Below are 16,148 nucleotides of genomic sequence, written 5' to 3'. Positions count from 1 at the left end.
CAACCGCACAGAATCGTCAATCAAAAGTGGTTCCAGTTGATCTTTTCTTGTTTTCGGAGTTATTGGTAACAAATTTGTTTTATTTTTTTTTGTTTTTGAATAATATTTGCAAATATACCATTAACACCTATTTACATTTGTATTTCAAGCTGATTTACCACAATACACTCAAATCTGCATTAAGCAATTTTTTTCGCTTCTATTTTAATTCGTTTGATATCAACTATCGACTAGGTGTGTTATTAAAAATGCTGTACCCATCGTGCATGAGGGCAAAATCTAAAAAAAAAAATTGCAAAAAAACATAATTGAGTGTATTTTTTGTTTAGTGTTACTTAGTTATCCTGTTATGAGTGTGTTGTGTAAATACAGACAGTTGCATGTGTTGAGATGTCGCTTCTACCTACCTTCAAAGTTTTTTTTTTGTTAAATTGCATGCGTGTTCAATCCTGTTGTAAATGTTTATGGATGTTGCAAACACTTTGAAGCAACCATATAATTTAAAACAGTATTGGTGTTGGTCGAGGACTATAATTATATATCCATTATTTTTTTCTATTCTCAATAATGGTTCAAAATTTTTATTTGTGTACATTAAAGTAGAAACATAAAGCGTTACAATAAGCCAACTTGAATAAGTGCGCCAGATTTTTCAGTGGTGCTACAGTAATTGGCTTGAACACATTTAAAAATAAACTAACACAAATAATAATGCTGTTAGAATGCTTGTTATTAGTAAACTGAAACCAATCCCCAATAAATCTTCTATCTCTGCTATAATGTTAAAGCATCTTAATTAATGTGGTGTATTATGTGGTGCATATTTTTACATGAAACATACGTTCCAAAACCATCAAAACAAAAATTAAAGGTACAATTGGGATATTCATATATATCTGTGCATGGGTGCGAGAATAATTTCTATAGCATAGTTTTTATATAAATAGTTACTAAATTCATAGCCTGGTGGATATAATGATGATAGCCATTTTGAACTTACCCTTGCTGGAGCCAATGGGATATGGCAGTTTCATATTAGATCAATTCTCACCACATATTGTATTGTAAACAAATTGAAAAATAGCAGATTTGTTCAGATGTTGATTGATAAATGTGGAGGCGACCCCGGCGTAGTGGTTATTAGTTAAACATAAGTCTCACGCGTCACGAGTTGAAATCTCATCCTCGGACAAGTCAAGAGTGACCCAAGAGCGTAAATGTGACGATAATATATACAATAAAAATGATAAATGCACTTTCTTTGCATTTTTTTTACGAGGAACAAACAGAAAATAATTTACTTTCTGATATGTTTATGGAAGTAATTGCTACAGATATATTAACATTCATTTCGTACATTCAATTACATTTTTTTTCTCTGTTCGAGACCTAACACCACTGCGACCAGTAATTTGATCTATTGTAGTGTATCCCGTGTCCTTAGTTTAGTGCATGTCGTATTTCTGTTCACTATTCACTATTGAGAAATTATGAAGCATTCGATTTTTTTTACAGTTGTCATTCTTGCATTTATCGCAAGGATCCGACTCTAATTGAAAGGTGCTGCTCTTTATACCCTTCGGAGTGTTGAAAAAACCCTCCAAAGGCGCGCCCCTTTGTCAGTCAAAATTGGATTCCTTAGCAACAAAATTAAGGAATGACAGTGATAGTAACCATGCATCAGAACCCTAGTTTTAACCACTTCAAACTAGGGAACAACGAATAGAATATTAGGAATCACATAGATGAAGACTAACTAACTCATTATTTTTCTTGAGTTTCAAGATCATCATCGGTGGACAAAGCCGAGTCTTGTCACTATCAACAAGGCCTAAAAAGTAACAAGGACTAAGATGTGTTCCTTTGATTACTGAAAAATTCTGTTCCGCAAGTTTGAAGTAGTCAGGACTATGAATCGGTGGTATAAGATCATCCCGTAACGTACCACGAAAAGGTGATCTACCCACGATACAGGGCATTCATTTACGTTCATATGTCTCTAACTTTTTTCATCAACAGAATTCCGTTAAATTATGTTTGAAGCTTTTGTAGGTTTTGCTATTAAGTACAACTTTTTTTTTTAAATCCTCAATTTGTATCTTTTTTGCATGATGAACCAGAGAGAACCGAACCCACAATTGTTTTTAGTTGAATGTACATTACATTCACTGAAAAACAATAAAAAGTTCTGCCCGTTCTAGTTCGTCATGCAGAAGAGATTCAAAATTGAGTTTTTGACAAAAGTTGTAGTTAATATCAAAACATACAAAAGTTTTATGCGTCATTTTACGGAATTCTGTTGATGAAAAAAGTTAGAGGCAAATGAATGTAAATGAATGCATGAAATGAATGTAAGTGATTTTCCATGCCTGTAGGCATGTAGATTCCAAGAAGTTATTTGTGGAAATCTGCACCCAAGTAACACTCATATGTTCCATAAATGCACTAACAACATAACACAAAACTTTCCTCGATTAATATGAACTATGCATTTTTTCAATTTACACAGTTTTTAATCGTCCAAAACCATATCTCTCCCAAGTAACATAGATTATGCACTTTAAAAGTTATACAAACGTACATCTTACTTTATACTACCACTGCAAATAGAATGATTATAATAATATTTTTTTTAAACATGTAAAATAATCAATATTTTGTTTTATAAGACTTGTGCTTTTCTAGTTATATAAATTTATGAAAAAAGTATGCATATGTCATAAACACGAAATTTACTACTGTGAGCTACTTTTTGCGCGTTTTGATTTCTCTAAAAATATTGTTAAATGATATCAACAATCTGAAAACATTCTAGTGCAAATCTAATGAAATTTGTAATATTTTTGTTCCCAATTATTAATGATGCACCGAATATTAGGCCACATGCAGTCTTTGCAGTCTCAACAGAAATGGCCAAATATCAGTTAACATGTTGGTGTAAACGCCGAGTACCCCTAATACTATTCGGTGAATCACTACTAATTATCTCGCTTCAACCACTGTACCTTATGGTGAAATTTAATGAGATCAATGTACGAGTCATTGTATGAACATTGCGTATCCCGTGCTAAATTTGAATTTTTCTCATTTTAGTAATATGTTTGAATGTTGGATGCTCAGAAGTTAGATATGATAGCTTTTTCTATTTTTTATGTGACCGGAAGCCGCCATCTTAAATTTGAAAATAACGTAAGATATGGATTTCTGGTCCCCACACGTCACCCGATTCCAAAAATATCCATATTGTGGGGTACTTGACAATAATTTCAAAAACTTTTTTTTTTTCGAAGTAATTCCCAAATAGCGAGTTTTTTTTTACGCACCGAGTCGATTTGCGAACCCACAGTTTGGTTCGTAATTGAAGGTTCCGATTTAATTACATTGCATTGTAGCGTACTTGAATTTCATCTACTCAAATACAAGGAACTGCAGGTATCGCCTAAAAGTGAATGATTAATGTGATTTATTTGAATTGTTTATGCATGTGAAACAAAACAAAACAAGTTTTAATATTATTTTGAAAATCAATCACAATTCCACCTGTGTGCCATTAAATGTGATATTAAATAGCAGCTATGTAAACGTTCCATTAAAACAATGAAATGCTCCTTAAACCTTTGATAAACGCTCCATCACTTCATAGCTACTCATATTTACTGTCCTTAGTGTGTTATTTTAATCAGAGGAGCGGAGTGACGGGCAAGCATCTTGAATAAGCTCCCAAATGAAGCTTATTTTAGAATATTTTTAGAAGCTTCTTTTTATTTTGGATCAGCCAACTCGATTGAGCTTAGAATATCAGCATCACGAATCAAGTTAGTATTATGGAGATATTCATTCATGGAATTATATGTGCATCGTAGGCATATCAACTAGATTACCACAAAACAATCTAAAAGTTCATATTTTAAACAGACTAACATCCAGACTAGTGCCTTTAGGTGAGATAACCTTTCTCTGTTTTGTTTATTGTACCACGGGCTGGCGCTTTTGGTTTAAAGATTATGTAAGGGATTTGGTTGAAATGTTCATATACCAAATACTCATATATGTACATCTCAAAGCGAATATCTCAATAAAATTAACTGGATTCATGATGCGGCAAAGTTGTTACTATTTTTTTGAACTACAAGATTTGGTATACTGAATTAAATGAGAACAAGGAAACTTTTTTACTATTGAAACAGTGTAGGGTTGTAATTTTTAATATATTATATCCAAAATTTCCACACAAAATTAAAATTTAAAGCTTCAACTCAACTCTACCCTATGAGCTAAATCTTTCGGATAATAGTTTTCTCACTTAAAGGAGAAAATCTAAAGGTTGGCCCGTGGAAAATTACAACTTTTTTTTTGTGGGCTATATTCACCTACGCATAAGACTTAACCTTTGAATTAGTTTAAGATTTAAGCATAGGTTATGAAATCGACCCTTAGTTTATTTTATACTTTTGAAAAAGCTTATTATTAAAAGTTAAAGTATCAAAAATTTACATTTTTAAACATGGCCTTATCTTGTTTTTAATAAAAATGAAAGCAACATAGAATCAGGATTCATTAGTTGGATTAAACAGTCCACTGACCTTTTTTTCAAAACGCTCCGCTCAAAACATTTGGATATAGCCCACGGGTCGTACGTTGGGAAGGCCTGAGGCCTTAAACTCCAATTCAGAATATGTTGGAAGTTTCCGTTTAACGGTATGGCTAGTTATTAATATTATTTCATGTTTAAAAGCAAAATGAAAATGATTTGATGTATTTGTATAGATTGTTAAATTACTTTAGTTTTTTTTTTTCATCTTTTTATACGTTTCTTAGATTTGCCTTTAGTGCTAATAGGCACAGATTCAGACTCTCAGGACTTATCAACTCGGTAGTTCACAGTTTCTTGACACCCAATCAATATTTTTCACTAGAATAGAAATCACCAGCATAGAAGGCTTGCTACTTAGATTTAGAAATAATGATAATGCTAATGCTGAAGTTTATAATCATCAATGCATTTATCGCAATGAAGTAGAATAGTGAAATTGCGAGTTGTACACTAAATTAGCCATTTGTAATATTCTATCCTTAGGAAAAGCTCAATCCGAATCTAGCATGCGTACTTTTGAAAAACACTGGTACCGATAAACACAATCTTGTCACAAACACGGCATCTTAAAAACAATTAAGTTAAACCTGCACCAGTGGTGAGTTAATTGCATTGAGGATCTCTAATTTATTCTATTCTTTACCAACTTTCTTCTTATTTTACGTTGTTTCAAATTTAATTTCTTATGTATACAAGATTTCTGTACACTACTTTTTGCGTTATTTTTCAACTAACGATGCTAGGTTGATGATTTAAAAGAAACATGTTGCAGCCGAAAGATCGCTAATTAAAACTAAGAGTTGACCAGCCTACGAAAATCTTTAAAATAAAAATAAGCAATGTTTTAATAAGGCGAAACTGCTTTAGACTGATGCAACATTTGAAGTTTTCGCTTCACAATACTCAAACGAGCCCTGAGTAGCCTCCCAAAATGTAATCTCATTTGGCTCACTTGACTTGGCACGAACCATTTGAAATTTATATGGAAATTACTATGGGAGAACTTTTTTTTGTCGATTGACTTTTTGCGTTTTTCCTATTGCTCTTATAAAATATACTAAAAAAAAAAATTAAAAAATTTAAATAATATACTAATTGCATGATCAAGCGGCTGTTTTGTGGGCAACACTGCAATGTGCAGTGTGACATAGTAGCACAGGACTGCAATGTCTGTCATCTGGGAACAACTCGAGTGAAGCCAAATTTCTCTGGTGCTCTGGTGCTCATTTGACAGCTCCTCCTTTTCCTCTATGATTAAGCTTGGTACATGTCGCGCCGCGTTGCGGAAAATAGATAGAGTTTTCTAGATAACGTTATAGGCGAGCATGATTCACGCAAATTGTGCTCGTCAATTCGAAAACAACTAAATAATTTTTTAACTGTCCATTGCGGGAAAGTAAGAATGGTTTTGAAGGCATTACATTTGTTGGCACATTACCGCATTTAATGTTACATGATTGGAGCTTAAATATGTTAATGTTGATATGCTGATGTTTTCGGCGGTTTTAAGAACTGGATCGCATTGCAGGGGGTTGCATAGTAGCCATGATTGTTGTGCTCTATTTCACGCGCGACGTAAATGTTGCCTGCTGAGCAGTTGATTGAGCAAGATCATCAGACGCCAACGTCGAAGATGATTAATATCTTTTATATCTTACCCTCAATCGAAAAGTGGTTTCCGGCAAAGTGTGCAAAGTAGCTGAGTAAATTGCCTACAACCACAGCTGTCATTTTTTAAACAACGCGATATGGTGAATTGTTAGATACGATCAAAAAGTTTTCTTCCGATAGTTTTTTCCGTATAACCTTCAAATGGTTTATGTCAAGTCAGTTTCTTGCCGAAAGAGATCTAATTTTGGGAAGCTTATAAATATCCAGTGTGAAACCGATTGAACACTCTGAAGCGAAAATTTCAAACTTTGCAACAATCTAATGTACCAATGTACATAGACCACCGATTTCTCGCAAATTAGAGCTCACACAAACTAACAACACAAACAGGTAGCGGAATCATTCTTGTATCAGTTGAGCAAATCCCCAAATAGCTTAAAACAAAGAAATTTCTAACAGCCTTTCAGATTTCCTAGAAGTTAAAGTGATGTACTAGACTCCGGCAAAAAAGAACTATAATATTATATATACTATGATAAAGTTTAAAGAAAAAAACTTGTAAGCTACAAGAGAAGGTTGATGCCTCTACTTAATTCCAAGGGACCTGGGTTCAATTCCAGTCGGTGCCGTCGGGATTTTCTCTTATAAAGAAAGTTAAAAAAAAAATATACTGAAATATGATGAACTGTTTTCGGTTTTCATCAGTTTTTTATGTGTCTATTTTGAAAACTCCAGATAAATTAGAAATTTTGATAATTGTAAATTTATGAAAAGTACTCAATACGTAAAATAGAAGAGTTTTAAAGCTTCTGTCTTACATGGTACATGTTCCTAACCTGGGTCTAATAAGTTGCCACTACTTATGATTCTTATCATTAATTGACCTGCAGACGAAATTCCACTGCCAAAATATGTGTCAATATACGCTTATCATTTCCGTAACAATTGGGCACGATAAATAGTTACTAAACTTACCATTACCTCATGAAAACTTTTAAGAAACATGAATTTAATGTTGGTTGGAAATGCTAGCATGAAGCTTTAGTGTGATAATTTATTAGCTAGAGAATGATCTTTAGAAGAGGGTAGGTGGATAGGTCAAGAGGAGCACTACAATAGTTAGGTAAAGAAGAATTTCATTATAACACACCATCGACTGGAAATGCTCTCGCAACGTGGGGCTTTAGGTAGTGATGAAACGTCGCTAGAACTATTCCACAGCCGCAGTCAGTAATGAGCAAAAGAAGGACGCGTATCTTTTGCCTGTAGACTTGAAGACATACTTCAAGTCTCCGCGTACATCGCACGAGTTAGGCAAAAGATGTGCGTTTGACTTTATACTGTCGCATTAATTGCCCTTCGCTCATTTTCAACTTCTATTCAATTTTCATACTGCCGTACTCTAACGGAACTATCCACCTACCCTCTTCTAAAGATCATTCTCTAGCTAATAAAGTATCACACTAAAGCTTCATGTTAGCATTTCCTCTTTCTCTCTCTCTCTCCCTCTCTCTCTCTCTCTCTCTCTCTCTCTCCCTCTCTCTCTCTCTCTCTCTCTCTCTCTCTCTATCTCCATCTCTATCTACCTTTCCCACACACACACACCCACGCGCACCTTGAACTCGGATATATTCCTGTTTTTCAAGCGAATGTGTACACCGATTGAGGATTTTATGTTGTTTGTCCGTATAAACCATTATTGCCTGACATTTTTTTTAATTGAATGTTACTTGAACGTTAGAACATAATTTACGAGTATACGTGTGTATAGCTGTCGTATTGTTATATATTATTAAAAAATAAGATGGCTTCAAATCGTTACATAAAAACTAAAAATTATTATTGAATGCCTACATATAATGAAACTTTTGTTTTTTTTTTATCAGATCATTTTCCAAGAAAGTAAAAACACAGCTGGTTGAAGGAGTGCCATCCTATTTTCGCCGAAATCAAGGGGGGCCGCCACAAAGAGCCCCCATTAACTCACCATCCAGTAGTAATATGGAGTTTTTAAGAGGCGTTTATGCGTTTATGCAAGTGAGCAGATCATCGGTAAGTACTCACAGTTATTAATTACTAATTATTATTATTAATTGTATACTGAAAATTAAAATTTATCATACTCGCTCCATACACAGGATCCCTCATTCAAGGTTTACAACTGAAGTAGAAAGATCGGTTTTTTCGTAAGAGTGTTCAAAACGAACATTTCCGCAACAAATGGTTTGAGAAGTTTTGCCATTGCAATTCTTTAAATACCCCATGATGGTATGAAGCACAAGCTTCCTGATGACATATCAAAAGTATGATACTCCAAAAATCATCATCAAGAAAAACGATACAGTTTACTCCACTATAAAAGAATTTTGCTGCTATTATTATCAAGGTGTAGTACACGGGTACACGGAAAGAGGTCAATAGCAAAACCAGAAAAATTGGTTTAGTTTTTTTTTTTTTGAGGCTTCATAAAATGAGTGCGCCTACATGAGAATCACGTAGTTCTTACGTGAAAAGTACGATCGAAAAAATCTGCGTATTTTTTCACGTAACATTGACGCGAACATTAGTTTGAGTGTAGGATATATGTATTGAGTATAACAGCTTTGTTATTCGAAATTAGGCGTTCTCTTTCACTTCATCTTCTTTTTCTTCTTGATTTTTGCTCTTTTCGACGTCTTTACGCCTGCTCTCAACTTCGTATTCTTGAAGCACTTCCACAGTTGTAAATTGAGAGCTTTCTATGTTAACCAAAGCATGAATTGGTATATTGTTGAATTTTGAAGCCTAACATTTTTCTAGACTGGACCGGGAATCAACCCAAGCCCTGGCTAGGCTACCTAAGGCCACTAAATGTTCCTGTTTCTTTCAAAATGGCCACCTCTAATAGCAGCTGGTGGAATGCCACTTTCGATGTGAAACCTAATAAAACAAATTTCAAAGAAACGCCATTTTCGCAATATCTAAAATCAGACTTCTAGATACGCAACTAAATTCAGAGATTTAACACAATAGTGAAACCAACTTCAAACTTTAAATAAAATATATTGAAATTGTTTTAACGCTCGGTTAAATCTCAAACAGCCTATTATCTCTGCAAAATATCTGTTTTTAGCTGATAACTCAGCAAAAATCTGTTAGTCTCGGCAAATTGTTAAGTGGAATGAAAAGGAAAGTGCGAGCATTCGGGATGAGAGACGAAATTGAACAAAACAAATTTTGTAAATCATAACTCATTAGTAGTTTTCATCCTCTGAAGAATTCAAGAAAATCCGATGTGCCATTTTTATCGAATACTCCCTTTAATGTATTAAAAATAAGCAAAACGTCCACATGCAGATTAACGTACCTTTACAAGACCTGCTCACAAAGAAAGTGGAGATAAATCATAAATCTTTAGAGAGAATATCTACTCACAGCGCCGCCGGTCGTGTAGTGGTAAGCGTGGTTACCTCTCACCCCAGCAGGCCTGGATTCAATCCCAGTCGGCGCCGCCGGGATGTTCTGAGGCATAACATTTCTGATCACGCCTTTTTTCTGAAGGGAAGTAAAGCCGTTGGTCCCCGGTCCATGAGTTGATGAGTCGATAGGTGGGGTCCAGGTATGGAAGCTGCCTCCCTGGCGTCGGTAGCGTGCTCAGTACGAAAAACATCGAAGAAAAACAAATCAAGGAAAAAAAATATCTAATCACCCATCAGACATTCTAATATGGAAATGAGTATTAAGCAATGATATTGATGTTAAATGAAATATTCAATAAATGCAAAAAATCCACAATTGTCTTCACTTCGAACATTTGAGTTGTGTTGCAGAAGTACAGTTTAAGGAAGCTTTCACCATTAAGCCACGGTTTTCAAAGTACGTACAAAATATGTTAACACTTGTTTGAAAGATCTTTTAGAGTCAAAATTTTCCAAAAAAAAATCGCGAAAAATCTGATGTTTTCGAAAAGTTACAGACATTTTTTTTTCTAAAATTATAACATAACATAACTTGTAGGAGATCAACAAGAAAAACTCAATAGTGAAGGGAAAATTTTATTTCTGGGCATGATAGTTTTTAAATACATTATTAGCTAAAAAGCTTGCTCGTTGGCTTGTCCATCTCGTTTCAGGTCTTGCTTGCGTTTCGCTTGAAGATGTTTTTAGGAGTATCAAACCGTTGAAATGTCATTAGAAAGCTGTAATTGCAATTGTAATCATTCACAAATGCCTTTTTTTTACCTTGATTTGTTTTCCGTCGATCTTGTTTTCCTCTGTTGCTACCGACTTCCGATGTACTCTAAACAATCATAAATGGAGCAGAATGTGCAATTTTTTCGAGGGGATTTCTTTGTTAGCCAAGTTAGCACAATATCTGGGCACAATCATGTGGTTTCTTTATGTAATTCACACCGTCATGGGGCATTTTAAGATTTGTAGTGGCAAAACTTCTCTAAAACTGCCATTCAGTTTGCAATCTTTTTCCCAGTGCCGAACTTTTGCCCATCGGTGGAGTAAAAGTTCGTTTTGAACGCTCTTCTTAAATAATCGTTCTTGCTACGAATGAACTAAAAACTCATCAATGCTCTGTGAGAGTAAGTTGTAAACCTTGCATTAGGGATCGTGTGTATATAATTAGTTTGATTATAAATGCTTAAAGTTTCAAAATATTTTAATTTGTTCAACTGAGGTCGATGTGTTGTACCAGCTTACTCTATACACTATATTTTTGATGCCAAGATTGGCACCGCCGCCGACTAGCATTTGATTTTACTTGGTTTCTTGCCAAAACATATCAAAATTCAGCTAAGAAAAAAATCACTGTAACATTTAATGTCATATTACACGTCACGGCTCATGTTTACCACGGGCACCCGGATCTTATGTAACAGTGATTTGATCTGATTATGATCAAGTTTCGCAAAAACATGAAGATTTATTTGCCTCTATCAGCATTCTGGAACATTACGTCATACTGACAGTGTATCGCAAGGGTACTTCATTAAAAAAACTGTCAAATTTCTTATAGACCACCCTTCAGTTCGATTCATAACCCCAAAATATCAGCCTGTGCAAAAAATGCTAAAGATTGATGAAGGTTTAGAGGTCGCGCAAATGGTATGAAATTTGTATGGGTATTAATGTGGAAGAATTATAAAAATCGCTTATATCGCACTAACTTTGGTTTTAATGGTGTTGAAAAAATGTAATATGTTGTTGCTATGACAATGACCAAAAAGCTTGCTGTTGCTACGATCTGTTAAACAGCGTCTCAAGAAAGATAGAAATGCGAAAAAATGCCAATATAGGGTAGATTTTGACATATGAAAATGTGCAAGAAAACAGCACCAATTTCATGACAACAGTTCCAAATTTTTCCATCGTTTACACAACTACAACCAAAGTTAGAGATATTTATGCGATACCCAATAATTTACCATACTAATTCACCGAAATCTCCATACAATCTGCAATCCAATGGCGCAAACTCTAAACCAGGCCTGCCCAACGTTTTTGAACCGCGAGCCAAATGTTAGCTTGTGGGCTAAAAATGGAGTCGGAGTCGGTTTTTACGTGGTTTTTTTTACGCAGTACGCTTTTAAAAAATTTCCAATCACATTATCAGATTTGGGCCAAATGTAATAAAAATATATACCTTAAAAAAATCAGAAATTTAGTAGCTCACTGCCATCACGAAAATTTGCAGAAACGTGTTTATGACTGAAATAAGTCGGAAACTTTGTTATGACAAGCGTGCTACTAGGGTTCAACAATGTTACAAATTTAATTTTTTTATTTATTTTTGTTAGTGTTTAAGATATCAGCAGTCAACAGCTTAGTTAATTAATAAGAAACATAAAATTGTTAGCTGCTGTCCAACACTCGTTGCATATTGATCTTAAAAACTGAAAACCGCAAACATGGTTCTAAGTTCTCGTCTGACAAAGTTCAACGAGAATGAAACAACCCACCGGCCGAATGCGAAGACTTTTTTTTAAATTGGTTGCGCAGGCCTTTTCTAAACCTTCATCAATCTTTATCATTTTTAGTATACAGTCATATTTTAGGGTATTGAATAGAACTGGAGGGTGGCGTATAAGAAATTTATTATTTTTATTTCAATATGTAGGACCCTTGTGTATCACCCATACTCGCACTCAGTAAATCAATTCCGATGTTATTTAAATGTGATCTATGTGTAATGTTGAATTTGAAGTTTGATGCTGTGACCGTTGAGAAACTGAATATTTGTATCTGAATAAAATAAAATACATTTTTATGCTACATATATTTGAATGTTTATTAACTAATTTTTTACCATTATCATTTTAGGTTAATCATGTGAAAACAGATTCCTCAATATTCCGATTACACACCAATGCAACCGTTGTGCTTTTGGTAACGTTCTCAATAGCAGTAACAACTCGGCAATACGTCGGAAATCCAATAGACTGCGTACATACACGGTAAGTAGTATTTAATCATTGTTCAATAAAAACAGCCAAATCCACATCTTGCACCCATCTCTTTACAAGTTTTATAGGGTTTTTTAATATAATTTCCGTTCTACTAAGCACAATCCGCACTCTCTTTTTCGAACCGATTTTAACCCAAAAAAGGAGTGATTCTACTGAATTTATTTACCGTTCTATACGTACCGTTGGATTTGATAAATAGTCACAAATTGTTGAGATATTGTTAGAAATCTAACACTGCTTCTTGATTCTAAGTTTGTTCCACGAATTTCGATTTCATCCTAACACATTGAAACGCCATTGGTTTAGATATTTAGAGTTTTCTTCGTTCTACGAACGAACAAAGAAAAAAAAATTGCTATGAGCGCTTCTTTTGTTTGAGAACAATGAGTGTAAATAGTCATACATATAGTCATAAAAGCTCGTTTAGGCATTTTTGTGGCTAAAGCATCGAAACAAACGTATTAATGATTCGTGCATGGTGAAATTATTGTTATTATTGATAGAACGGAAATGGGCGATTCCGACGAAGTAGCACTATACCCTACATATACTTATAAAAATTGATAAATGTAAGCATAATGTAAATGTAGCAGATATAAATTATCCTGCAATCTAGTACAACGCACAATGTAATGTTAAAGCCTGGTTTGTTCTAAGATTTAAATTTAGATGCTGTTTAATTCTTTAGCTGGACATTAAGTCGTAATCTGATGTTAATATATGGAATTTCTATGCCATCTAAACACGTCTACAATATTTATTAGCTTGTTGACTGTATTAACTCTCAATTTCTCGATGTTCTATATGTATTTCGATATTCCTGCCTATCTCGATGATTTGAGCAGTGCCTTCGAATTCCTTATTTATTTATCAAAATATCAATCAATCGTTCTAAAAGTCAGGTGTTTATTTTACCCCCACTTCCTTTACGAGATATACAAATGCACTTTTTGAAGCCGAAGTACTTCCATAACCGTACTAGTAGGCAAATAATGATTCCTTTATAATCGAGCAATGGATCTTTTTTTTCCATTGATTTGTTTTCCGTCGATCTTGTTTTCCGCAGAGAATAAGAGATGTGCGAAGACTGAAGCCCAAAGTTCCAATCGAGCAATGTAAATAAACACGAGCGCTTCACCAAGAAAAAAGCGTGGGGAGTATTAAGATTGGGGTTGAATTTAAATTTTGAGGTTGGTTGGTTGGTTGGTTGTCTTTATTAATTGTTAAGATTTAAAAAGGTAATTATAATTAAGTTTGCGTATGAAAAGTGAAATTGGACACCATAAATAAATTTTTATGGTTATTTTGCTTAACGACGTGTTCGGGGTATCATCCAAACCATTTGTGAAATAGTTCTATCATTAGGGTTATCGTTGGTTTATGGTATTGTTTATTAGGGCTGAGCTGGAATATTATTGTCACTCAGAGTTGTCAAAAATTGATTGAATACCAATACTACCGATACGGTTAAAAAATTATTCATTTTTTGCAGATGACAGTCGCTCAAATTAAAAGTCACTCGAAGTAATCACAAAATTGCGGGTTGCCAAACCTTGCAGAAAAATAACTTAGTTAGCCGTGCAACCAGAATTACATTTATTCTCTCCGCGCGTCTCTTATATAACATCCTCTCTGATTTTCCGTACTGAGTACCTATGCTACCGACGCCAGGGAGATAGCTCACACACCTGGACCCTACTTATCAACCCGTAAACCCATGGACCAACGGCTTTACTTCCAGAAGGAAGGCGTGATCAGAGATTTTAGAAATGGAACTTGGCTGTATTTTGTAATTGTATATTTCATGCAAATCATCATCTCTACTCATCACTCCACTGCGTCCTAGCAAGAAGAACGGTCCACTTGTTTCGTGCTCCGTTGTTTTGGAAGTTTCCTCGCTATTCTCTCGTGTCTATTATAATTTTTTTTTCTCGCTTAGTGATTCCTGACATAGCTCCCGGTAAATTAATCCGAAGGTGAGTTTTTTTTTTTCGGAGAAGAAAGTGTGGTTTTCGGCATAATCGCAAGAAAAGATTAATCGGTGCGATTGGCAATTCGAAAACCACATAGCACATTATCGTTGCGTGGTCACGCATACCCGCTCACGAGTATGAGCACCCGTCTTTACATCTTCATCGTTCATCCATCATTGTGTGTACAACTGAGTGCCGAGCGTCAACCAAGCACACCACAACGAAGATCGCCCTCGCACGCGCATCGTAGAACACCGACATATATAACGCTCGGTGGTAGTAGAATAGGATTAACAGATATGTTTTTGTTCTTGTTTCTTTATCTAGTCAATTAGTTAAATTTTCATTTTGTATTCTGTGTTTATAGTATGTTCTGTGTATTCTGTCTTCCACTAGTACGGCAAAATGGACATTCGGAAGACGACCATACTTTGCCACTCGATGGTAATATGGGTCGAAAACGCACGCCATTTTAAAAGAAAGATAATACGATCCCTGGTTCGTCGTCTCAGTTTGGCAATGGACAGGCTCAGAAAGCTCTCGATCGCGAGTCTACCCGGAAGACTCAACTGGCCCATGGGTTGTCTACTTTCAGCCCAAAAATAATGTTATGCAAATCAGTCATGATCTGACACAGCGGTTCTTGGCCGTGACCGAATTCTCGAAGGTTAGGCACAATAAACTTCGTGTTGTCATCTCCAACCTGAAGCAAGCTAACGAGATTGTTGACTCCCAGCTCTTTACGCTCGAGTATAGAGTTAACATCCCAGCACGTGATGTGGAGATCGAAGGTGTGGTCACTGAAGCGAGTCTGACCCCTGAGATCTTGGCGAAGCAGGTGGTTGGCCGTTTGAAACGCTTTGAAAAAAAAAAATCCATTATAGAGCTCTACGTGTTTTGTCCAAAAAAGTACCATTCTGCCCCAATGTGTGGCTGTACCTCACAAAAAAAACTGATTGTTCTTAATTTTAAAATCGATTTCCGCCATATCTGACGATCAATATAAATGTGCAATTTATTGCAGAAATTAAGGTACACTGGGGGAATGGGAATTTTAATCTAGTGGTATGATTAAACTTATTTTCCAGTTCCAAAAACAATGGAAATTTTAAAAAACTGAAAAAGATATTTAACAATGTGAAAAATGGTCGGGTTTTCCACATTCTGCCAAATAAAGGGTGTCCACGTAATTTATGCACCACTGACATTTGCACATAACTCATCCTGCATACGATGAAAAATTACCAAATTTTATTGAAATTTACTTCAACGTGTATTGTTTAAATTTTGTAAGTTTGGTGTTATTCTGTTGTGAAGATTTCAAAATTGAACCGAAACAGCAAAGCAACCGTGCAAAGATTTTACTCGCAAACCGTGAAAATTCAACATTATCCTACTGTGAACTCGGAAAACAACTCGGGATAGTGCAGAGGAACTACTGTTTCAAGAGTGCTAAAACGATTTGATGAAGATTAGATCATCGAACACAAGCTAAAAACCAGGTACAGTAAGC

The 16,148-nt window shown here is 35.0% G+C and overlaps 1 protein-coding gene across 4 annotated transcripts in view; it reads left to right on the top strand.

Annotated features, from left to right (window-relative positions):
• Positions 1-16,148, top strand: part of LOC135710670 (innexin shaking-B-like) — a 135,943-nt gene that overhangs the window by 55,490 nt on the left and 64,305 nt on the right. For 3 of the 4 annotated variants that reach the window (XM_065233312.1, XM_065233311.1, XM_065233315.1), the window contains 2 exons: positions 8,092-8,257; positions 12,517-12,650. In XM_065233312.1, coding sequence (XP_065089384.1) covers positions 8,092-8,257; positions 12,517-12,650 — 300 coding nt within the window. Of the gene's footprint in view, positions 1-5,119; positions 5,193-8,091; positions 8,258-12,516; positions 12,651-16,148 lie in introns of those variants that run through there. The other variant, XM_065233317.1, reaches the window with a different exon arrangement.

Source organism: Ochlerotatus camptorhynchus, unplaced genomic scaffold (assembly GCF_037179485.1).
Source record: "Ochlerotatus camptorhynchus isolate MF236.1 unplaced genomic scaffold, CSIRO-AGI_Acam_v1.1 ptg000400l, whole genome shotgun sequence".
Lineage (NCBI taxonomy): Eukaryota > Metazoa > Arthropoda > Insecta > Diptera > Culicidae > Ochlerotatus > Ochlerotatus camptorhynchus.
This window is presented reverse-complemented; position numbering and strand designations above follow the sequence as displayed.